Source organism: Phascolarctos cinereus, unplaced genomic scaffold (genome assembly GCF_003287225.1).
Source record: "Phascolarctos cinereus isolate Bilbo 61053 unplaced genomic scaffold, phaCin_HiC Scaffold_9;HRSCAF=440, whole genome shotgun sequence".
NCBI classification, from domain to species: domain Eukaryota; kingdom Metazoa; phylum Chordata; class Mammalia; order Diprotodontia; family Phascolarctidae; genus Phascolarctos; species Phascolarctos cinereus.
Window position 1 is genome coordinate 166,040,924 of NW_027556402.1, and position 26,072 is coordinate 166,066,995.

The 26,072-nt window shown below is 35.0% G+C and overlaps 1 protein-coding gene across 3 annotated transcripts in view; it reads right to left on the minus strand.

Annotated features, from left to right (window-relative positions):
* Positions 1–2,016: 2,016 nt before the first annotated feature.
* Positions 2,017–26,072, minus strand: part of PCDH7 (protocadherin 7) — a 481,617-nt gene continuing 457,561 nt past the window's right edge. For 2 of the 3 annotated variants that reach the window (XM_020992180.2, XM_020992170.2), the window contains exon 3: positions 2,017–6,368. In XM_020992180.2, coding sequence (XP_020847839.1) covers positions 5,989–6,368 — 380 coding nt within the window. In that variant the 3' untranslated portion in view covers positions 2,017–5,988. The remainder of the gene's footprint in view (positions 6,369–26,072) is intronic. The other variant, XM_020992191.2, reaches the window with a different exon arrangement.

Below are 26,072 nucleotides of genomic sequence, written 5' to 3' on the forward strand. Positions count from 1 at the left end.
TGCTTTCAATTTTTTTCTTTTATTTTTGTGGGATGATATTAGCTAGAGTTGTTCAGCAAAAAGAAAACTGAACTCTAATGCTTCTTAAGTTTTCAATTAGATATCAGAAATGCTGGACCAGTTAAATATCTAGAGTATCACCACCAGGGAGAATCAGTACAAAGTCAAGTGCTGATAATTATCTGATGAACGTGAGCAGCAGAGATAACCAATCTGCATAATTTAAATTAAAAAAAAAAAGACTAATTGCCTGGGCAGATAATGTTAGTTTGTCTTTCTTTGCCCCTGATAAATTATCCAAAACACTTTGACAGGTATACTTGACAGCAAGGTGAAATTTTAAAAGTTTGTAGAAATGAAAATGTACACATTATTTGCAGATATAATTAAATCTAGGATTTTTCCATTACAATCACATCTATACCATGGTGAGGCAGATCTAAATCATAACTGCACATTAAATTGGGTAGTGATAAGCCAGCTTTGCTAGGAGTTAATGGAAGTCTCTCAGTGAAAGCAGATAAGAGAAGGACCAAAATTGATTCTCCATTATTTCAGGGAACTCTCGATTTTCTTCTCTAATCTTCAACTTAAAATTTCTGAACTCATTGCTCATCCCTCCACATGCATATTATGTGTCTATGCTTTGAATATTGGTCTCATATGTTTGCCTGTTTGTCTTAAAAAAAATCAAGGATATAATTTGTAGCTAGTGGAAGAAGTTCACTCTGCAAATTTTGCATTATGATGATAAATTGAGGTTTTGAGGAATGGAATACATCTTTTAAATAGTCTTAGTTTCTCACCTTGAAGGACTTTTTAAAAAATTGAATAATGTCAAAAGGGAAAATAATGAAATCTTCATTTTATCATATATGAAAATCTGAAGAATGTGTTATGAACTTCCTCATAACATCTTAGTATGCTTTATTATCTTTGCTACCACCACTACCACCTTTGTGGATACAGAATCAATCTTTCAATGACATTTTACTTAAGTGGTATTTCTATAGAGTATTTGATATTTAGTCTGTCTGTGATCCTTTGAAGCCCCACCCAAAATGGGGAAACAATGGCAAGTGAAACTTAAAAGTAGCTTAACTACAGAACCATTTTTTTAATGTTTCTTTAGCACTGATGTGTGAGTTCTAACATCATTCTCTTCTTAAATGTGAAAAAAAAGTTACCAGTCTACTAATCTTTTTTTTTTTGGATAATATTTCTATTCCCTGAACAGGTTGAAAAAAAATAGGAAAATCAGTGTAAAGAGGTAGGAAATTAAGAGGAGGAAGTGAGTCAGATACAGAGAAAGCAAGTACATGTTAATGCCTACCAATTTCCTCAATGAAAAGATAATCAGGAGTGTTGAGGATGAGAACTGGTAAAAATAAGAAAATAAGTAAAACTAAACCATAAAGAGAAAAATAAGAAGAGTATATAGCAGAGGAAAATAATTTTTAAAAAAAAGACTGGTTCCCAATACAGTAGGAAGTTTGATTGGAAAACAGGAAGCAAGGTATTTAAGTAAATATAAATGTCTATTTGATTCCATTTTCCAGTATTTCTTTAAACAGCATTGACATTTTTCCTGTTCCGCCATTGTTTTGGAGTATAAATAAGTTAGTTTACAGAATCATATATTTGCTTAGAAATTTTTTGTCTTACATTTAAAAATACTTTAAATCATTCAGGAAAAAAAGAAAGGGCTAACAGCACTTTGATTACCAATACTTTCATTTGGGATTTAGAGCAGGTGAGGAAACTGTTCTAGATTTTTTTTTTAATAAAAAATGATTAATCCAAGCTTCATTCCCTAATAAAGCAAAGCAATGCAATGATTATACACAATGCTGCTAAAATGACTGATTACTGGGGCAGCATCTTTTTTTTTAATACCATATTTGAATTAAGCCCAAATCAAATCATTCTGCATCAAACTGGCATATCAATTCATTCACTTCTTTTCCAATCAAAACTGAATTACCTGTCAAACAGAGAAGTAGACTTACAATGGGGAAACCATTTGAACATGTTATATTTTAATTTGCAGAGACAAAAATGACAAGCAATTTATTTACATAAAACTGTACAAAAGCAAATTAAATTATGTAAAATATTTCATAAATAGAGTTGGACTAGCATTTAATACATTTTGCATGTTTAGCATAGTTGCGTGCATAGTGACTCATAATAAACGATGATAAATTGTTCTCTGCTTCACTATCAACATCCAAGTTGCAGAACAATAGTCAATGATTAATATTACAAACAGAGCGTACCACACTGAATGCAAGTGCTTTAAAATTTAGGAAAAGTTGTCTGAAAGTGTACCCCAGGTAGGTGAAAAATGATGCCTTCTTCCAGATGTTTTATACCTTTGCCAGGGACACATCTGAAATGCTTCACTATTTCAAGTCCATTTTCTCTTCTCCTTTTTTAAGGACACACTGTATATTTATCACTGATACTATGTAAATAGAACTATTTTGTTCGGATTTCCCATGATTGTTTTAAGATAGCTGCCCATTTTAAGGCAGTTTCTTGGGGTGTCTGTTCATATGCTTGTGTGCATGTTTTTCCTACAGAACATATTCCTAGGGTAACCTTTCAGTCAGACATCTTCTATTCCATTTTAGTTCCTTCCCACATAAAAATAATGCCTCCCCTGTTTTTTTGAAACTCAGGCAGCAGGCCAGTCAGAAACTATATTGAATAAATATATTGTTACTGGAGATCCAGAATGAACATCAGATTTTCGATTGAAGTTACAGACGTTAATACATATATAAAGTTATATAATTATGCATCAATCTATAAATGTGTCCTAATGTAAAATACATGCAAAGCTCATTTGGGTTTCCTGTGTACAGAAAATAATTGATTTATATACTGTACAACCAAAATGGAATGACAGCTGAAAACAACAACAATAACAACAAAAAACTGAAATCATTTACTTTGTAGAATGGACTGAACACACATGGCAAATGCCAACTTGGGTTACTATTGCAATATATGCTATAGCCCCCTTCTGATATCTCTGGCACAGCCCATACCTATACCACAAGCTTGTTTTAATAATGAAAGATATTTAAGACTGGGCCATTATCTGAGTTTAGCAGAAGGCAAATTCTTTTTAATATATCATTTATCATTTCTCAGAAAATAAACATGGATAAATATACAGGTTCAAAAAAGTTGGGAATAGCCCATTACCCCTCAGTGTCCAAACCCAACCACCATGTTAACTGTAACGACAGGTAGAAAAGGCACAATTGCATATTTTGCATTCACTCTTTTCAATTTATTTTTTGTTTGTTTTTGTTTTTTTTAAAAAGCACTCTATATGTGGAGTGGCACCAGATTTAGCCTATTTAAAATTAAAAAAAAGTACAAACACAAAATATATTTCTGTGTCATGCCAGTTCATAATAGTAATAAACGTGTTATGATGGCTAGTTCTACTTGAATTGCTGTGAATACTTACAGTACACTTAATTTTATTCTTTCACACTCATTTTAGTTCTAAGGAGATTCTCACAAGTTAGATGACTTAATGACATGACCAATTTTGATATGGTGCAAACGTCAGTGAGTGCTGATCCAATTAATCTGAAGGTCCAATGTGACCTGTATTAGCTTTGTAGACAAAAGGGTTTAAAGACATATTGAAACAAGCTACCTAGTGGTTTTCAAGTGTCTCTTCCAAAAAAGAAAAATCCTATTGAAGCAACAACAAAATAATATTTTTGAACATCTGTGTTATGCAATTGAGTATTCTGTTGAAACGTGCAAGAAAAATATGTATACATTATTACATAAGTATCTTTAGAAGCATTTTTCTTAATAGGTACTTACAGATTATACAAGGCAGTACTGCTTTAATGCAGTTTCCTATCAAAGTACTAGAACTTCATCTTTCCATAATGTAAATAATAATCAAACATAAAAATGTTCAATTATTAATATTTTAGTCTTATTTTTCCCTCAAGTCCACATCCCCATTCATCATAACTACTATACACAAACTAACACTGAAACAAAAACCTTAATGCTGGAAAGAGCAAAATGGAATGGCCCTAAATACCCTCCCTCCCCTATTCCCTCCCCTTCCCCACGACCCAAAAGAGGAGAAGTAGTTTTCAGAGATAAGCATTGTGATGACTTGTACTGAACTATCAACTGTTATTCCAGGCTGCTTAACTTTATAGTCTAAGGAGTTCCACAAAGCAAGAAACTAGCCAAAACTACATTGTGACTACAATTTACTAGAGAGCCATGTGGCCTAGGCGTCCCTTTACACCAGCCTATAACCATTCAGAGATTTGAATGTTAGCTCTCTTCTCATGTTATTCCCCATTTTGCTGATTGTCAATTTCATTTGAATGTCCCAGCTCCATTTTAAACTGTCCTAAATCTTCATCTACAGAGCAGTTGGCTCAAATTCTGCACTCTGTTATTTTTATTGCACACAAAAACCTGTATCTGTTCTGACTTTCTTTAAGATGTGCATCCTGTAAGAAATGTCACAGCCCAGAGCTCATTTCTTTCATGTTCAGTTTGGAATGCTTTGTGACTTGTCTTGAGTTGCTATGTAAGTATCATATCAGTGCTAAAGTCAATCAGACTGTTTGTCACCTTCCTCAAATGCTATGAGTCTTGACATTCTATATTGCACAGGACTCAGGTTTAATGCACTTTTGTTTCAAAAATGTTGGCATTGTACCATTGGCCAAAGCAATTGATAATCTGTAATGTGATGTTAAGTCCAGTAAGCATACCCTGGATTGTGGGGGGAGAGGGGCTGGGGAGAAGATGACATTGGACTTAACTTGCAAGATGCTTATTTAAATGTATCATCATTCTTTACTTTTCTCCTCCCCCGACCCATTACCCATGATTTCTATGACTTTGAAAAATGTAATCTTCCCTGATAATATTACCCAGAACTGGCACAGGACCTGCATTGCCTCTTATCATGGTATCAGCAAATACACTGATAAGTTCCTTTTAAGGATTTCAACTAAAATTCATTTAAAAAATTGTTTTCTGGACTGACTTGGCTCTTATGCAAAATGAAATATGTTTGTATGTATGCATGTAGCTTTGTGTGTATGTGATGGAGTTCTAAGTCAAGACCAAAAATACTTTGTAATTCCCCTGATCCATGGTATGATCTTTGGCCTTTTAATGACTGAAATTGTCCCAGATAGGTGCTAATGTTGGTCTTGTCCAAAGAAAAGTTAAGTTCAACAGGTAATCCTTAGTATGATACATGTGATATTAATCTGTTTATGCAAACTGTAATTAATTATGCATATAGAGAGAACATCCTGTTTACGAATGGAATTGACCTCAGAGTTAATTATTTTATAGGGAAATATGCCACGTTTTGGACTGCAGTCTCAGGCTGAAAGTTATTTTTCTGTTACCAGCCTTGGGTGAGAAAATTAAAGCTGTGGTCTTCAGAAAGTGCTTAGTAATGGTTAGACCTTTCTAATAACTGCATCTAGAATTTGGGAGTTTTTAGGCAGATTGTTCAAACAAGGATCAATCATGTTCTGATAGTGTTATTTGGAGTATACTTTTTTTCTGACCTGTTATTCTCAACAAGTCAGATGACAATCAAACCAAATCAAAACAGTTAAGGTCATGCTTCAGCATTTGGGACAAAGACAGTGTGCAGTGTTCTGCTAATTGGGCTTATTACCATGAAAGAAACTTGCAACCATAAATTTAAGGGGGAAAATCAGTGAGGGGATTAGACATGCAAGTAACAACAATGGTTTCTACATTGTACATCATCGTCAGGCAGACAGTGTAATTAAGTGCCTGATTTGGAGGCAGAAGTGGCAGGCCAAGCTTCGTCTCTTTGGTAGCCTCCTCTTTTATTTTATTTTTTTGAGTTAAATTGTTTTGACTTTTGTTAAAGGTTTGCCCCTTTTTCTTTCTCATACATGAAAGAACCTTATTGTTGCTTCTGATAGCCTACAGGTAAACTTCTCTTCTAGTTAGAGTATTGACGGGAGATGGCTTGTATTCCCCTGTCTTTGTCAGGGGAATATCCTCTGGGTTGGCTTCCTCGTTTTTGCTGAAACTAGCTGCACTGAAGGTCTCATAGGATGAGGTCAACTTTTTGTTAAGGAGGTTTCTGTTGCGGTCACCCATGAGAGAGGCTTCTCCATTGGCCAGCTTTTCCTGGCTGCCTCGTTCATCAACGGGCATGAATGTAGAGAGTTTTGGCTGGCTTTTCTGCTTCCTTTCAGGTGAGGTGCGGACTGGCATCCAGCAGGAATCTGAGTGACCATATTCATCACACTCTCGGGTGCACTTCCCTGTCAGGGCTACATCTGGCAGAGGCCTTGAATCTGAAATCAGAGGAGAAAAAGCCTTTAAGAATGGATGTCACCTTTCAGCCCTTTTTCTACTGTTTCAAAATGAAGAAAAGTCATAAATTTCCTCCTACTGATCCCTTTTCTTGCCCCCCCCACAAGCATTTTCTACCCTACTACCCTAAACCAAAGATTTTTTTTTTGGCTACAGATTCTAATATATCACTATCTCTAAATAGTGACCTATAGAATCCCCAGCTGAAAAAAAATTAATATTATACGCATAATATACAAGTATAGGTTTTGCATTAACATTGCATGTTCTACTAAGGAATAATCAGGCAAAGTGTTCATTTCAAAATTATATGGCCACAGGTAATATGATATAGCAGTGTGGAGAGAACCACATATTGGATAATGACAGCTATTCAATATATTTCTGCATTCCCTTTTGCATAGAAAAACAATAACAAAATCTAAACAGAATAGAGAAATATGCTATAATTTGTAAAATTTATCCCAGAGAGAGAAAAAAGAACACATTTTTGCCAATCTTATCTTTTAATTCATAATGCTGAATACATGGAATGTGTGAAAATGCAAAGCCTTATATTTAAAAACTTTTCAATAAATCAGGGTGATTCATAAGTGGGATTTAAATGGATACCACTTCATGTAACCAGAATTATAAATGAAAATACAAATAAAAAATGGGCAAGAGCATAAAAACAGCTTTTTTTTTCCATTTTCAGATGATCTAATATGTACATGATGTAGGAAAAATCTCCCTGTGTGTTCACCTCAAAAAAATGGTTGCCAAAGTGTTTGCTAAATGAAAACTTATGTGAATGTGATGTGTTGTACAAATGCAGTCATGTTTCTAACCTTTTTGATGTTACAGCATGCATGTGTAATTAATTGAATAATTTGTTAAAGTTTGCTATTTTCACCATGATGAAATGAGCAACGAGTGCTAATTCTATATAAAGAATAATCAGCACTTTGTGCCTATGATGCTCTTTCCTACTTTTAAATACAGATGTAGGTGATTTAAATATTACTATATGTTTTTCTTGAGAAAAATGACTTCATGTTTTCTCAATGTTAATATTTAAATCTATTTTGTGCTGCTGCCTTTTTATGAGCTTACTATGCTGCAAAAGAGGAGGGAACACCTCTGTGTAGCATTTAATATTTTTATAGTTTAGTTTACAGCTAAACAAAAGAACATAATATGACTGAGCTCCATTTTATATCATATTGTATCATTTTATTATATGGCTTGGGGATTACATAATCTATACTTGGAGCCAAATTTTGATCCAAAAATATATTCACAAGGGTTGAAATCAATAATGTTTGCATATACATAACCTTTGGATGTCTAGTGCTGTTCTGTAAACTCTTCATGATAAATCTAGATCGTGCTCTATGCTGTTTTATCGGTAATGTATCATTATATGATTGTTTTGCTTTTCATTTCATTAAATTATTCTGTTTTGTCCATTGAAATTTCCTAAATTTAGCCACACCAGTCATCCCTATATATTTTTTTTTCTTCCTTTGTCATATATAATGGAAACATTGACATTTGTCAGCCCATCGATTCCTGAATCATTGTAGCCTGGGAATATTGAGAATTCACTGAAGAAATTCTTCTCTTCCTCATAAGAAACATTGTAGTGATTTTTCTCTCATTTCCCAAAGGTAAGATGGAAAGAGAATCATTTAGTACTGTCATATGTGCTACTATTTGATATTTAAACACGTAAATACTTTTAAGTTGTCCAAAAAATGACAAAGAATTTTCTAATTCCTAATTTTTTAAAAAATAAATTATCTTAAGTAATACTATTTTTGTATTTTTTAATATAGCAAGACTTACTGACAGTCATTTTAATCAACAAACTTAACTAATCTTTCATAAAATATTATATGAAATGCATGTATGAAATCTATGTTCTTTAAAAATAGATCTAGGAATCTGAAATTCTTTGTAAATTAGACACAAAATTTATACTCAGATAATTTTTCCCCTCTCTAATTTTCCCTTTACCTTCACCCCATTAAAAACTTTAAACTTTTTTCTTTCTTTACCAGTGTACTCATATTCTAGAAACTCTATGATCCTGTATTTTCAAATTGATTCTTTCTGTCAAATTCTCTGTTTTAATACCTTGCTCAAGTGAACCATAACTGTTGTACAGTCATTCCTTTAAGTTTATTAAAACTCATGCATTTAGTGTTAAATTCAGCTTATCATAGACTCAATTAGCTACACAGGAGACTAGTTTGTAGGGATTGATTTGTATTTTCAGTTTGGAATGCATTACACTATGTTTTTCTTTGTTATGCTATGCAATTAGGTATGGTTAGTAGAGTTATATTAATACACTGAAAACTCATCTTACATTTTGTTTAACTTATGCACCTAAACTACTTACTGCTCACAAGTAATTAAATATATTTCCATTGATTCAAGTTCCAAATTGAAAGAGTACTGAGATGCACTGACCTTCTTTTGTTTGGTCTTTTCATAACACAGCCTGGCCAGCTTCCAGTTGAGATTGATTTCTACTTTGCACATTTAACTAAAAGGGACTTTTCCTCAGAGCTGTCACCTATTGTGTGCCACATCTCTATCCAAGAGGCATGATTTTTAATAAAGAATAAAGAATCAAATCCTTGAGTAAGGGAACAACCTAGAAGCTGATAAGCCTAATTGTCTAAGATTGATTGTCTTTTTTAGTCATCAGATTCAGTAAATAATCAAGAAAGTCTGCAAAAGATTTACCACAAGCAATCACCTCTTCCAGACTTGGATGATTGTTCAGATAAAGAAATTATCAAAGTGTCGTCAACATGGTGGTAAACCTTTACAATATTCATGCCTATATTTAATATCTTGGAGAAATTTGTTCTGATATTGAACCTAAATCCATGTTACATTTACAAATATCATCTATTATTTGGTCCTCTTTTGAAATTGAAAACAGCTGATCACCTCTTCCCAAAGTGCTTTGTGAGGAGAACACCAAAAACACAGGAACTGTCAATTACAAAAAGCAACAGACGACTACTTACTTATTTCATAAGAAAAAGTGGTAGATTTCTTCCTCAATTATGATACTTTTCAATGAATGAAGACTATGTAGGACCTATAAAGTATTTGGTTATAGCATTATGTTTCCTTAAGACTAAAGTCATGTGATACGAGCTTATATTTGGTTACTTTTACAGTTTAACAATAATTAACTGAGTTCCCAATGGCATTAACATTTTAGAAACTTATTCTAAGATCACGATAGGGAAGAGGGCAATGAATGATGAAAATGATTAGTTCTGTGGCATTATAGAGACTGGTGTGAGTATTCAGAAAGCAAACGAGTGAGCTGTGTAACTATCTGATAGAGTTAGGAATATCCTTTTGTGTTAGTAATTAAAAAAAAAAACATACCCTAAAGTTTCTTGGCTGTTCAGCTTTGTCTGGAATGCACTCGTAGCATAACAGACAGCATCACCTTTTTATACATCATTAAACTGTCATTTACTGTTCTTTTTAAACTGGCCTTTGGTTTCAGTGGAGAGCTAGTTTATTCATTTCCTCTCTTAATGTATGTAAGCACTTTACCTGTCACTTATTAGCCTTTGAGAGTTGCCTAGGGCTACTGAGGGTTTTTTTCCCCCACTATTATACACACACACAAACACACACACACACACACACACACAACACACATACATATATATATATATATATATATATATATATATATATATATATATTTCCCCAGGGTCACAAAGTCAATATGTGCCAGAGATGAGAAGTAAACCCAGGCCTTCCAGACTATGAGACCAAGATATCACTCTCTTATGGCAAATTCCTTCAATTACTGAAAATTACTCTAAGAATAATAGCTGAGGGATAAAGCACATCTTAATACTATGTGATACTTCTTACATATATATGAAATATCACATATTTCACATATTATTTCAATACTTCAAGGACCCATGATTTCATCAGTGTATGTACTCCCCTCAACAATGAATATTGCCAAGCATCTGTATCTTAGTAAATTGTCTCTTAATAATGACCTAGTGGCCAGGCTCCTGACAATGGACTTCTCCAAACTTAACTAGGCTATTCTTAGACGATAGAAATTCCATCTTTCACAGGGTCTATACTTGAAACCCTTCAAGCATAACAGGACCTTTCAGAGATTATTTAACACTGGCATAGCCTTAAAGAAACCAGCATGATCCAAATACCTTTTGGAAGATTCACCCACATCCAAAACAAAACAAAACAAAATATTTTATGAACTATATACAAATCTTTCAAGATCGTGGTTCACTATCTCAGGTCCCAGGATTACAGAGTTGTAGGCAAACTCAGACTTCAGTTGATCTAGTCCAACTTGGATGTATCATGAGAATTTTTCTACAACCTCTTTGATAAATGGTCATCCAACCTTCACTTAAAGAACTCTAATAAGGGGGAGATATTATGTCCCAAGAACACCTTTACCACTTTGGGACAATTCTAATGCTTAGAAAATTCTCTCTTGTACTTGATCTGGCCTTTGGGTCAAACAGGATATGTCTAATCATTCTTACATAGCATAGCTCTTCAAATATTTAAAGACAATTTTCATGCTCTGGTACTCCAGAAACTCCTTCCCCACCACCACCACACACACACATACCCATTCCTTCAACTAATTCTTAAATGGAATAGTCTTGAATATCCTCACCATTTTGATTATAAAGTTTTCCTTCATCCTTACTCCAACCAGTTGCCATGTCCAGTTAATTATAGCTCTATAATGCTTCTTGCCTCTCATCCTTTTTCTCAATGTATAGTTACAATCATAATTTAGGTATTCTTCACCTACCACATGGACTATTGTCATTGTCCCCTCCCTTAACTGTGTTCCCTGTTTTCAGTCATTCCCTTATCAAATTTATCCTTCAGACAACAGCCAAAACATACTTTCTAATGTACAGATCTGATTTTGTCTTTCTAAGAGTTGCTGCCTCAATAGTATTTGACCAGCTTACCAGTTTTTCATTATAAAAGAAGGCTGATTCTTTCTGCTATGTCTTTTTCTTTTGTTAATCTTAGTTACTCTCCTGCTTAAAACCTTCTGTGGCTCCCTACTTCTTCTAGAACAACATAAATGTTGCTCAATCTGTCATTTAGAAATTTTTACAAGATCTCCAACTTGCTTTCCTTACCTCATTTCACTTTGATCATCATTTGTACAATCGGTATTATATACACTCACACTGGACTTCTCACAGTTCTATGCTTCATCCTCAACTCATCTATCATTACATTTAGGCCAGCTTCTATGACTGAAATTTACTCTTTCTTTCATTTCTCCTTAGAGAAAACTCTTCAAGGCCCAAGTCAGGAACTCAGGTATTGTATCCTCCACAAAGCTCTCCCCGCCTCAAATTTTCTTAGCTCATATGGTCTTTACCTTTCCTGTGCCCTGATCACTTTCTACCATTCTCATTTGTGTACACAGCAAACCTACAATGTACAAGCTTCTGAAGGAGGACAGAGCCTATGATTTTATTTTCAACTCCTTTCCTTTCTTTTTATTCCTAGGGTCTAAAAATGTTTTCTACATTCTCAATGCTTAACATTTAAAAAAAATGAATCCTGAATACTACACTGGACACTCCTAGTCTGGGTATTAAATACTATATATTCATCTTTTCTTCATCCTGACACATTAGTTTCTTCAAAACACTGGTATTAATGCTAACTTTACCAAGGAGCAGATTAAATGATGCTTTTAAAAAAATATATAAATTATTAAATAATGAAGTTAATGAAAAATAACTTTTGAAGAAATGAGATTTAAAAGCTGAATTATCACAATCAAGCCAACAACCAAAGAAAGAACACTTTCAAAGGTAAACTTGTAAGATGTATGCAAGCTCCATAAAGGGACTTTTTAGGAAATTCAAGCTGATGGCTACCATATAAACACTTTGGAAATTTCCATCCTGTCCTTGCAGCATTTCACCAAGTTACACCCTGTAGTGCTTGAGTTCAATCTGACATGCCAAGACCCTATTAAAATGCTTAAACATGTTTGAAAGCATCAGCAACTTCTTTCTTTGCACCTTAGGCAAAACACAGTTCAACAGCAATTGAACGTATCTCATGAAGCATTTCTTGCCCTGAGGCTGGGACCATTGTCATTCTGAATGTCGCATTATCATATCCTGGAGAGACAGGGCATGCCATGTCTCAAGCAGTCTTGCTGAATAAAGTCAAACATAAATCTACTGTTTGGCACATGAAAACTGCATGATAGTACAAAAATATATATGAACTGCCTCAGAAGGAGAAGCATTTTATAAGTGTAACACATTACTTCCTCTTCTTGTCTGTTTCCTCGCCCCTCCTGAAAAGTTAGGCACCAGGTAGATGAAGTACTTAATGATCCATGTGGGGCTTCAGGAAACTGGAGGGGAGGGTGGCGTGATGAGACAAGGGACATGACAGAGTGCTTAAATATTATTTTGGAATGGTTACAAAATCTGGAATTTGATATCACTGACATATGTCACTACTAATGGAACACATCTCCAGGTTTCACAGTCATTCCCAGGAATGATGCCAATGTCATGACTGGCTCAAGAAGTGTCTCAAGGTTTTGCCTGGAATTTCAGTCTCTCCTCTCTCTTATACCTTCTGAACTAGGGAGAAAATGAAGGATACAGGTTGGGTAAGTACCACAGTATGTTTAAGTTCAATTGCTTTACCTGCAAAGGGAGATGGCTGAAAACAGATGATCTCTAAATTTCTTTCCATATCAAAGAAGTCTATGAATACTTCAAGATATACTTAAGTTGTACATACTATTCTTTTTTACTACCAGTATTTAAGTGTTCTTTACTGAAACGCCCAAGGTGTATTCAGTTAACAATGAATTTTAAGAAATTTTTTTTAAAAAAATCAACATTTTGATGAAACTTGGCATCATTAATATTTTTGTCTTGTACAGTGTTATAATTCCTAAATTATCTATGGTTTCACTACTAACACAGAGAGCAACCTTTTATGATGAAGATTGTTTTGTGAGTGTTTCTGTGGCTGTAAAAAAAAAACAATAACCCATCATTATGAAGTTAATCTGAAAATGAGCCTCTTCAAACTTAGCTGGTCATCAGGCAATAGTTGTTCACTGGGTCCATATCTTGTGCACATTAATGACATGCTCATATCTGTTTTAGGGATATCTATTTGGTAGCTATATGGATGATGGATTAGAGAAGGGACAAACTAGATACCAGGAAAGCCATTAAGAGGCTGTTTCCGTAGTCCAAGTAAGAGTAGGTGCCTCAACTTCTGGTAGTTGTGGTGTAAGTGGAAAGATGAGGAGGAACTTAAAAGGTTTTTATGGAGTTCCTGTCAATAAGACTTGGTAACAATAAGATTGTAAGTGTGGCAGATGGGAGTGATAGAGTTGACTCCTGGTTTGCAAATGTGATTGACTATAAAAATGGTGGTGCTGTCAAAATAAGTTAGTATTAAAGGTGTGTTTAATGCAAAGTATATGATTCAATAAATGTTTATAATTAATAACAAAAGTACATAATATCTAATTAGGTTCACACATGAATCGCCTTTAGAGAATATAGTTACAAGCAAGAAGAAAAAAGAGCCATATAATTCATATTGCAAAGAACTATCCATCAATAAGTAAATCAGCATTGGAAAATGCATTTATTCATCATGTATAGAGTATAAGGGGTATATTAAATATGGCTTCAACTCATGGCAATAGAATTGCCTTCATTCTGCTAGGATGTCTTTAAGGATAGCCCTTTAAGTTTAAATTTTGTATGGGCATTATAACATTATTTCATTTGAGTCTCATATTAGCTCTCTAATAGCAGGATGTGTGATTTCACCTTTGTATGAAATTGTTGGTGCGGAAACCTTATCCATCAATGCAGATCATCAACTTCTCTGTAACTTAGAATCTAAGATAATTGGCTAGGACAGTGACAACTTCAACGATTTGCCTTTGATCTCACACAGGTAGTATCAGAAGGGTGACTTTAACCTAAGTCTTTCCAACTCTAAAAAATTAGCACTAGTTCTGCTATGCCAGCTAGGTGGCACAGTGGATACAGCACTGGCCTTGGAATCAGGAAGACTCATCTTTTGACTTCAAATTTGGCCTCAGACACTAATTTGCTGTGAGACCCTGGACATGTCACTTAACCCTATTTGCCTCAGCTTCCTCATCTGTAAAATGAGTTGGAGAAGGAAATGGCAAACCACTCCAGTATCTCTACCAAGAAAAGCTCAAATGTCACAAAGAGTCAGACACAACTGAAATGACTGAACAAGAATAACAACAACCACTATGCCAAGTTGCCCATGTTTTAAGATGGATGCTAGGGACATTTCTACCAACACTGGACAGGCTATGGAAAATATCTTAATATGAAAACACTCCTAGCCTTTTCTATTCTATTCTAACTTCATAAATATACTTCAACCAAACTAGGATTGGGGAAAATAATTCCATATTATTGAAACTTCTACTCAACCTTGAGAACTAATCAAGAACAAAACCATCAGATGATAAGTATTTAGCTCTGAGGCAATTACCTGAACAAAAACATTATACTGAGATGATGTGAAAAGAAGACACTAAATTCTATCTTTAGCATGAAAAAGGAGGCATGATTAGATTCAGAACTGGAAGGGGCCTGACATGACAAAGAGTTAAAGAGCTGAATAGGATCTTTGGGATTGTCTATGTCAATGCCTCATTTTATAGGTGATAGAAGGAGAGCCAGGAAGGTTCAGTGATTTGACTAAGGTTATACAGGTAATATGTGGCAGAGTTTGGAATTGAACTCATGTCTTCTGACTCCAAATCCATTGCTCTATATACTATAGTATCCTAAGGCATCATCTTTGGCTATGACATTCTCTCTAGGTCAACTTGTGAACTAAGTGAAAAATTGAGATGTTACCCTCTTCTAAATATCCACTATCTTCTCTTCATATATCAGAAGAATGAACTCTGTTTGTTGTTTCCACTTATTGATGTTGCTTAGATTCTAGTGGCAAAGACTCCCCTGGCTGGACCCTTGGAACTCCTGGGAAATATTTCTATAGCAAAGATCTAAGTCTTTTGAAGTATCCATAATCTCATGGTGTTCTCCTAAACCCAGACCCAGCCAGCCTTCCTCTCCCACTATGTGATTTTACAAATCTTATTCTTACGACACCTAACAGAATGCCCATTATATAGGAGATGCTTAAAAAGTGTGGTATGAATGATTTCAATTATTCAATTAATATAGAAGTAATATCTGCCTCACATTTTCAAAGGATTATTATGAGGGAAAAAAAGAAGACTATACATATGAAAATTCATTAAAAATACAAAGTTTTAATATAAAAATATTGAAAAATTATTCTCAATGTATGCCCCAGGCAATGAGGAAAATAGTGTTCCATATATTTATAGTGTTACCACTATATAATACTGTCAGGGCAAAATTAACAAAGATGTCCTATGTGCAGTATTTAGCTTTTATTGTTTATGGGTACTATAGTTGAGGGAACATTATCTGAACTATAGCACACCTGAAAATATGCATGAGATATAACTATAAAGTAATACTGTTGTACCGAGAAATCAGCAAGCGAGACCCAGACGTAATTTAAAATGTGGATTTATTAGCGTGTGGCTGCCAGGGGTATGCACATCCAAATCAAGCAGCCCCGATCAGGGGTTGAGCTGGGGTTTATATGGAAAAGAGCATGGGAAAGAAATGCCAGGAACACTGATGAGGTAATCCAAAGGTGCAGGTGTCTTTGGGGGCTATGGATGGGAAAGTATAAGGAGTATATCGGACAGGGAGGGGATGGATCTTTGGAGTCTGGCAGGAGGAAGAGTCCTTGGGCTGCCAAGGACACCCCTCTCCCTTTGTCTTGATGAAAGAATGCTCTGCAACAAGGGAAAGCTTTCTCACAACACAGGAACTTACTGAGGAATTGAGAGGCTTCCAGAAACATGATCTGAAGGCTGGGGCCTGAGCAGCCCAGCTCTGTGTAGCTGTACCAGGGAGAGAGATAAGGGTCATGCTGAGGCCCATGCATGAATAGCTGCTAGGCACAGTGTCCTTGGGCTGGGGAATGGTTGTTAGAGACAGTGTTTCTGAGACTAGGGAGAAATTGGGGCACAGGTACAAGCATAAGCACCCGAGCACCCCATTATTATGGGTCAGAGATCACACAAACCAGACCAGGTGTCCTGGTCTCTGGTATAAACGTAATTATCTCAAGCAATTATATTGCCAGCTTTCTTATCCATTTGCATTGGAGGTACAGGCTATGCTGAGCTGTGCAAGAGTACATTTCACTATTGTTTAGATTTAGGAGGAAAGAGGTCTGGGGCAAGATTAAGCACCAACTTTTGCTTTCCATGGCTTAAAGGGCCCTACTACCTAAATGGCAAAATAATGTTCTGCATTACAATACGACCAATATTTTAATAATAACAATGATGATGATGACTATCATTTATTTAGTGCTTATGATGTGCCAGGCACTGTACTAAGTGTTTTAAAATTATTACCTCATTTGACCCTCCCAACGACCCTGGCAGGTACTATTATTTCCATTTTATAGATGAAAAAAGTGAGGCAAAGAGAGGTTAAGTGATGTGCTCAAGGTCATTTAGCTAGTAAGTGTATGTGGCTGAATTTGAACTCACATCTTCCTGACTCCTGGTCTGGCCCTTTACCTATTGTGCCCCCTAACTGCCATTAATTAAATAATTGATTAACATTTTAAACATTCCCTGATTTACATATCCAGATACCTGATTGTATTTAAAAATATTATTTTAATTCACTGTAACAATAACTTACATTTGTATAGCACTATGACTTCCAAAGCACTTTTCTTACAATAGCTTGCTGAAAAAACTGAGGCTTAGAGAAGTACAGTGACTTGCCCAGGGGTCTCACAGTTAGTAAAGGTCACAGACAGGTCATAAACCCAGATCTCCTTGCTCCAAATCCAGGGCTGTTTCCATTATATCACATTGCATGTTATCCAATAACTTCAGCAGTTCTCAAGAAACTTTGGTACTCTGCTTCCGGATTAGCTTATAGATTTGCTTTGTAACAAAACTTCAAAAGAATGAATCGAGAAAATTAGGCCTATCTCATCCTCATGAGCTATAATGAGAGCCTATAGTAGGTCCATTTATTTGTGGAAGAATGAATGCAAGGTTTGAACTCGCATTTAAGGAAATAGCAGAAATCTGGAAGGACTTCATAAGAGTTGAAACATTTAAGACAATGTTTTATGTCTGTCGGAATGCTGCCTTCTTCCTGCCAGGAAGCAGTTCAGTGAATGTTGAAGGTAAGCATACATTTATTTATTGGCAATTGTAATTAGAACACAGAGAATAACCAGAGGAGGGAAATGTCCAACAGGTGAAGGGAAGTGGGGAAGGAGCAGAAAGGAAATGGTCTTGATGACTAGGCAAACAGGACTCAATGAGAAGCCAAAAATCAATGAAGCAAAACTAAATAATTTTGCTTCACTGATTTTTGCTAGTCTTTGAAACATTCTCCTTCATTTATTTTCTATATCTTCTGAGGACTACAGAGTCCCTTTTGTAGTGCTGTACTACTATTTCTATAACCTCTGTGTCCCTAACGGTATTCCAAATATTTGCCCAGGAAGGACAGCCGATTTGGCTGAAAGGATCATCGTTAACTTTGTCCTCACATCAGGTGACAGACTTCATATTAGTGTGATATATGCTACCACCACTACCACTTATCCATCGATCAGAAAGAGCATGGTAAAAACCACTGACTTTGAGCCTCCTAAATTCATCCACTCAATTTGAGACTCTACCACCTCCAATCCATCCTCCATATGGCTGCCAAATTAATTTTCTGAAAGTTCATGGCTCCCTTTCTTAAAAATCTCATGGTCCCCTATTACTTCTAGGATCAAATGTAAACTCCTCTACCTGGCATTTAATACCTCTGCTAGAATACAGTTCACTTACTGCCCTTTACACATTCTATGGCCCAACGCAGCTGGCCTTAAAATTGTTCCTCATATGTGGGCATTTCATTTCCTGTCTCCATCCCTAGTCCCCTTTGAGACTCAATACCTTTTACAGGAGTTCTTTCCTGATACACCCATCTGCTAAAGCCCTCCCTATAAAATCACCTTGTATGTATTTTCAATATACCTACATGTATATGTGATGTGTTCCCTGAGGCACTTTTATTTTTACATCTCAGGACTTAGTCTAGTGCTAGGAACATAACAGATGCCTAGTAAATGCTTATTGTTGATTGATTGATTTATCCAAGGATATTAAAAGTAGAAGGGAATTTAGATATTATCTAGCCCAATTTACTCATTTTGCAGATGAGGAAATTAAGGTTTGATAATAGTGAGTTGCATGGTTCATAAAGTTAGAATAGGGGTCATATCTTCCCAGAAGACAAATTCTATGGCCCTTTAATATGTACAGAGCTATTAACTTTACATGTTAACCTTTCCATATGTGTCATCTTCCCTATTAGAATGTGAGCTGCTTGCCTGTCTTATTTTTGTTTTCTTTGCATGCAGTAAGCACTTAATAAACACTTTGTGCTTTCATTAACTTGAAGCAATAATACTCCTTTATTTGTGTAACCCTGATTATGGCGAAGCAGTAAGATAGGACTTCTGTGACCATAAATAACACAGCTCTGAACAAAACTGTAAAGCAGATGAAGAGAGTATTTTAAATTCCTCACACACTACTCTATCTCTGTCTACTCGCTTCTTCCTTTCTGTCTGCTATCCATTTGAGTCTTGATTTCCAAAGTGATAACCTGATGCATGATTATATATCTGGGGCTTAAAGAGAAATTTAGGATCATCCAAATCAATCTCCTCATTTAGCAGATGAGGAAACCAAGGCTTACCAAAGTTGAATGACTTGCCCAAATTCATACACAATGTAGATGAGTGGATTTGGTCATCTTACTCCAAATTCAGCACTCTCCATGCTGATTTTTAAAGAGTGTCAGTAGGATAACAGACACTCCTCATTTAGGTTAATATGTGAATTTTAAGAAGAAGTTTTCAATAGAGAATATTTTATTACACAGGAGTGCCTATAAAAGTGGGAATTTAAAGGCACTGTCTCTAAAATATATATTTTGATGGACGGGGTCCAATGCCACTCACATCAAACCTCGTAGATGGCTGCTTGTTTACATATGAAACTGCATTTTTTAAAACCACATGTAAGAGATATATGCATCCTCTGATACTTCCTCATGGCATTCTATTGACACGATCCTGGTTTCTTGAAGTTTGGGCCCACAGACCACAAGCTCTGTCATGTTCTATTTAGTTGGAAAGGCTTCAAGCATATGCTCACTGATGGATGTCTACTGTCTCAGGAACATCCTAATTAAGTTTGGAGAGGTTCATCACCAGGTTGGCCTCATGGTGACAATTATTTTGGCTGCAGCTACTCTCAAAGACCATCTACTAAATTATTAAGGAAAGTCAATCTGCATTGGTGAAGGGACTTCTCACAGTGACAAGATTACAGATCTTTAAAGTATGATTTGTAAAATTTATACAACACTTAATGGTATCACTATATTCATCTGTCAAATGAAAATAATTCCTTTCACTTTAAATCATTTGCCATTGTCTATAGTAATCCAGATGCAAACCTTTTGTTCTTGTTAAAATGAATTTCAGATAACTAAAATGGTCTAAATAATTACTAATTCTAGGAGGCCCACTGTAAATACGGTTTCCTAACTTGAGACAGTTAAATCCCTAGATTTCGGTTTTGTAGAATTAGGTGTAATTGTTATGAGCCTCTTTGTAATCTAGTTAAATCCTTTGATAGTCTTTGATTTATTTCTATCAGGAAAATGGTGACAGACCTTTTGAAAATGAAGGACTTAATGTGACTTCTTTAAGTCATATAGACATTAACATGGAGGGCACAGTTAAACTGTCTAATTGCATTGCTGGTCTAGTGCTCGAATATTAATCTGTCACAATGTCAAATTATATAGGTTTAGATTTTTTAGTAAAACGTGTTCATGCTTAACAAACTCTAGGCTTAAACAATTCATGGTGCAATTAGACTGTCATCACTCCTAGGGATGACTTAAGAAACGCATGAATCAGAGCTTAACAGACAACATAATTTCATAGATAATCATGGCAAAATTATGGGACTTTAGCAGCTTGAGCAGAGTGCAGCAAGCCTAGCAGACATTGACCATCAACTATTCATCCCAGCCATCTGCCATGCATACTCTTTATTTAAGTCTTTCATGCCAGCACTTTCAGTATTGACTTTGCCAGCCGTGGATATTGCCTGGGAAAACAAGTTTCTTGGTATAAACAGATTTTTCCCATGTGTTCATTGAAGTACCCTTACCATCTATTCTGGAGCACTTTAGCAACTAATACTCTTTGGAGTTAACTGCAGTGATTTCTTGTGGAGAGGGGAGAATTTTGTGTTTTAGTGAACCTTAAATTTCATTTGATGTGGGTATTCTCTCCTACGAAGCAGACTGCAGTCCCAGGAATCATGGCTACATTTATTCGCTTAGAAAACACAGTGACATCAATATCAACACCATCTGTGGTCATTGGTGGTAACAACTTGCACATTAACCATTATATTTTATTTTATATTCTTGGATATATACCTATCATCTTCCTTCTAAAAGCACAACACTGTAGCCAATGAGGATACTCCACGTCCCAACGCCATGCCTTGTCATTCACTGTCCCCCATGCCTAAGCAATGCTCTTTTTCCTCACCTCTACCTTCTTGCTTCCTTCAAAACTCAGCACTAATCTTCTGTGATAGGCCTTTCCAAGTCCTTTCTCCCCAAAACCCTTTTAACCTGCCTGAGATTACCTTCCACTTACATTGTATATATTTTAAATTTATAATAAGGTTTGTATATCATCTCTTTCTCATTAGAATGTGAGCTCCTGAAGTGCAAGGGCTGTGTTTCTGCCTTTCTTTGTATCCTCAGCATTTAATAAATGCTTGTTGTTGATTGACCTCAAATATCTTAGCAGCCTCCCTGACCCCTTTTTCTGTAAATAAGTGATAATGCTATAAGATCTAGTATAGGCCACCAAGGACTAAGGTCATCCATTTTGTAATCTTTTAAAATCTGTTTAATGGATCAGTATGGCTTCAAAATGTATCATCCAGTGGTCAATATTCTAGTAATAAACCTCCCGGCATTTCAGATGCTTCCCAGAAAGTAAACACAGTCTTCTCATTGGACCTGTTCTTAAAGGCTTTCTTTTTTGGTACAATAAATTTGTGATCACCTGGGATAGTCCTTAAGAACCCAGAACTGCCTCCATGCCATGAGGCATTAGGGTAGAATCTCTCTGTGTCTCAGTTTCTTAAATTGTAAAATGAAGATACTGATGATCTCTAAGATTTAAATTCTAATCCAATGATCCTATAGGTAGCTTAACAATGAAAATCATCATGTATTTCTATGCTTCAGTAGCTTGTAGTCCTATGAGAAGCTAGCAAATTTGATTTATGAAAGATATAAACAGTAAAACTTCCATAAAGAGACAATCCACATTTCCATTTTCAGACATGTCTTCAGGAGCTGATAGGTCTCCTCGAGTTGTTTAAATATATATAGTAGAGACATAGTTAGAAATTGGTTTCTGGGAGGCTCAAAGGTTTAAAGGCCTGAATGGACCAACACTTTCAGATTAATGTTGTTTTTACAACAGCAGGACAAGCATAAATAGTTGTGCTAAACTTACCTGCCCTCAAATGCCCTGAAATTTTACTTTTCATTTTCTAGACTGCTGAGACATTGGTCCTGTAGTTTAACTTGTGACAAATGAACACAATGGCTAGTGCCTCTGTTGCTTGAGCTGTCACCCTGGTCTAGGATCTTCCTTCTAACTAATCCAAAATAAAGACACAGTACCAATTACTGTGTGGGTGTAAAGCCTCAAACTTCTCTTATGACTAAAACCATATTCAGTAACTAAAAAAGTTTCATCTTCATTACATAAGTCTATTTTTAATTCTGCATGGCAGGAAGGAGCCTCAATTAGTAGGTTTTAGAATACAATCAACCCACAGTGAAACCATAGCATCCTGTGTTGGTCATCTGAACAGAATGAAAGACCACAAGATACTACTTGGTGAACTGAATGAGAGCAATGGTAATGATATACTCAAAGAATATATTAACAGAATATTCCATTACAGACATTTCTTGTGAACTAACCAACTTCTACCAGAGATAGTTGTAGCACAAAGCAAATATAAATTGAACTGGCTAAGGAAGAATGGGGAAAAAATTCTCCAAAAATGTAAAGGATCAATTGCCTTATTAAAAAAAAAAGCAACGCTAAATCACTAACAAAAAAGAAAGCAAATTCAAACACCTCTCACTTTTCACCTTATACTTCTCAAACTACCAATTATAGCAAAAAAATTAAATATTCAATACTAGCAAAGTTGTGGAAAGAAAGGAAAACTAAATAATATACTTGGTCAAGCTTTGAATTGATCCAACCATGCTGGAAAAAAAAATCTGGAGCAATTCTATAAAGGTCACTATTACTATTCCTCTTGCCCCAACAATCTGACTATTACACAAATGATCTCTACAAAGAGTATCACAGACAACAAAACATATATTCATAGTAAATTATTTTGCTCAAGCAAAAAAAGAGATAATGAATCCCCCATCCATGCTGTGAGGAATGAATGAACAAATGCATGTAATGCAATATTACAGTACAGAAAGGAAATTCAAATGTGAAAATCTCAGAGAAACATGTGGTGTGATGTAGATCAGCTGTTTGTGATGGAGAGTGAAACAAGAACCAAGAAAGCTGAATAAAAATTTCTACTATTATGCAAATGCTAACATATCTAAAAGAAGACAAATTCTGATTAACTGCAATGAAAACTTGTTGTCTCAAAGAAGAGAAGACGTAGCACGTGTCTGTCCTCCCAGTAGAGAGGTGAGAGACTATAGAGAGGGAATGTACCAAAATATTTCAGAAATGTGAGGTTTTACCATTGATTATTGTGAGGGTATTTAAAAACTATACCAGAAACAAGGAGAAGGAAGAGAAGTACTCTTTAGAACCTGGAAGAATTTGAATCTACATAGGTCTTAAAGAGAATTTAGAGCCAGAATTATCTAATGTGGCTATCCACACTAATGAATTAGCTGGACAGTAGCCAAATGTGTAAGACATCTTGGACCATATAGAAGTAGCCAACGAAGTTAAATAAAATCTCTAATAGATAATAGGGCAGCTAGGTAGCACAGTGGATAGAGTGCTGAGCCTGAAGTTAGGAAAACTCATCTTCCTGCATTCAAATCTGTCCTCAGACACTTCCTTGCTGTGTGACTCTGGGCAAGTCACTTAACCCTGTTTGCTTCAGTTTCTCATCTGTAAATGAGCTGGAGAAGGAAATGACAAGCCGCTCCAGTATCGCTGCCAAGAAAACCCCAACTGGGGTCACAAAGAGTCAGACTCCAACGAAAATGACTGAACAAAAATATATATAATATATAGGGGAAGATGTAGTTCTTACACAAAGGATGATATTCAAAGAACCTACATAAGGTGGGACAGTGTTATGTCTAGTACTGAGTTCATTATTTATTTATGAGTAGTTATAAAATATGTGTTTAGTAAAGCTATTATCTGTACTTGTACAAGCTTGATTATGATAAAATAAATCAAAAATGCCAAAAAAGATATTTTTATGGAAACCATATAGGAAACAAAGTAACGAATTATAACAATCTACCATTTGGTAGATTTTATAGATAATTTCTGGAAAACAAAATTAAAACATCATAGGGGATGTTATTATCCTGAGGATATAAATTCTACAATATAATCCAATGCATAACACACATACACGTATATTTTCAGGATACTGGATTTTCTGAGGAAAAAAACCCAAACAGATGCCATCTATATTGGTAGAGAGAATTTTTTCATTGGTAGTTCATTAGATATGAAATCACAGGTCTGGTGATACTCATACATATATAGAATCTCTCTCTATATATAGGTATATCATGTATATCTACACATAAATAAGTATAATGTACAGAGAAGTTACTAGTCTATATGATGATGAAGTATTTATTTTATCCATTTGGGAAACCAATACAGACTGGCAATTCATCTGAAACTTATCTGAAAGTTTATGTGAAATGCTCACAATGCCATAAGTAATAAGAATCAATTAGAAAACTTGAACTTAGATCATCCTGACTCCAAGAAAAGGCCCTATCCACTATGCCATGATACCTGTCCATGAAATATATAAACATAAAAATGTGTTTGAGGAAAAATGAAAAAGCTATCATTTTATCTGGCTTACAGGAAGTAGGTAAAGTCATTCAATCCATACGGTATGTCTATATACAATAATGTTTTTGTAAGATTACAGTTTTAGAATTTTTAGCTCTTCAAAGTTAAATACAATATAAAATCATTTTAATTTATAGGTATATAATAATAAAGAAAATAGTATAAATAATAATTAATACTCTGTTGTCTTTGTAATTAAATATAATTTCATTCCCCCCCAAATAAACACATTTTATGTAATTACTATTTTTCACTTTTGAAAAAATCCATTTTTAAACTGACTCCTACTTAAAAACCAAACCATTCTTTTCTTTGGGGACATGAAAAGAGGGTGAAATTAGTATGTACTGAATAGCATCAGTTTCTTCACAACAGAGGAATTTTTGGCTACTTTCTGTGGTAGACTTTGCAAGTATACCTGTACTGTGGTTTTAACTTATAGGACCTAGTTAAATCTAAATGATCTTGAACAAAAAATATAAAGTGTGTGGAATCACAGTTAATATGTGTTAAATTACCTTCAAGTGGAGATGGGGGAAGTTAAGAAACTTAGCCATTCTAAACATGTTAACTATTTTCTAAATAATGCAGTGCTCAAGTGCAGAAGCAAGAGAATTTGAAGGGGAAAACAAATACCTTGAGATGACTTGTCTTTTAAAGTAACTGTCAAGGAGAATTTGCCTCTCTGAACAAAAGCTGCCAATGACTTAAGGGATTCATTTATCCTTTAGAATGCAGTAAGATGTGTCATTTTACTATTAAAAATGTTGTCCAGTTAAAATTAGGTCTAATTATCTATCCATGATATACCTATGTGTCTCTCAAGAAGAACAGAGGGATTCAGTATGATTAGATATATTTAGGATTGCAGTCAGGTCTGGGACTCAGAAATAAGATGAACTGAAAGTATGACTAGTTATACATTATTCATGAACTTAGTACAACCCAGAAAAGAATTGTTATAAGCACCCCCAAACCATTCAGTATCAGAAATAATTCTGCTTCTGTAAGTCAAACCCCACTCAAAATAATGATTTACATGTAATTATGATCATATGCAGAGATTTCCAATCACAATTAATGATTTAAACCACAAAGTTCCCAATTACCAAAAAGAAGAATTGTGATATTTTACTTATGGAACTCCACTTTTATAGATAAAACTACAATTTTATAGATAACTAAAAATTATCTACTTTTTTTACTATAAAATGGAAACTAGAGACAGTAGCTAATATTGTCAAATGGACTTAGATTTGTTTTTGTACAAG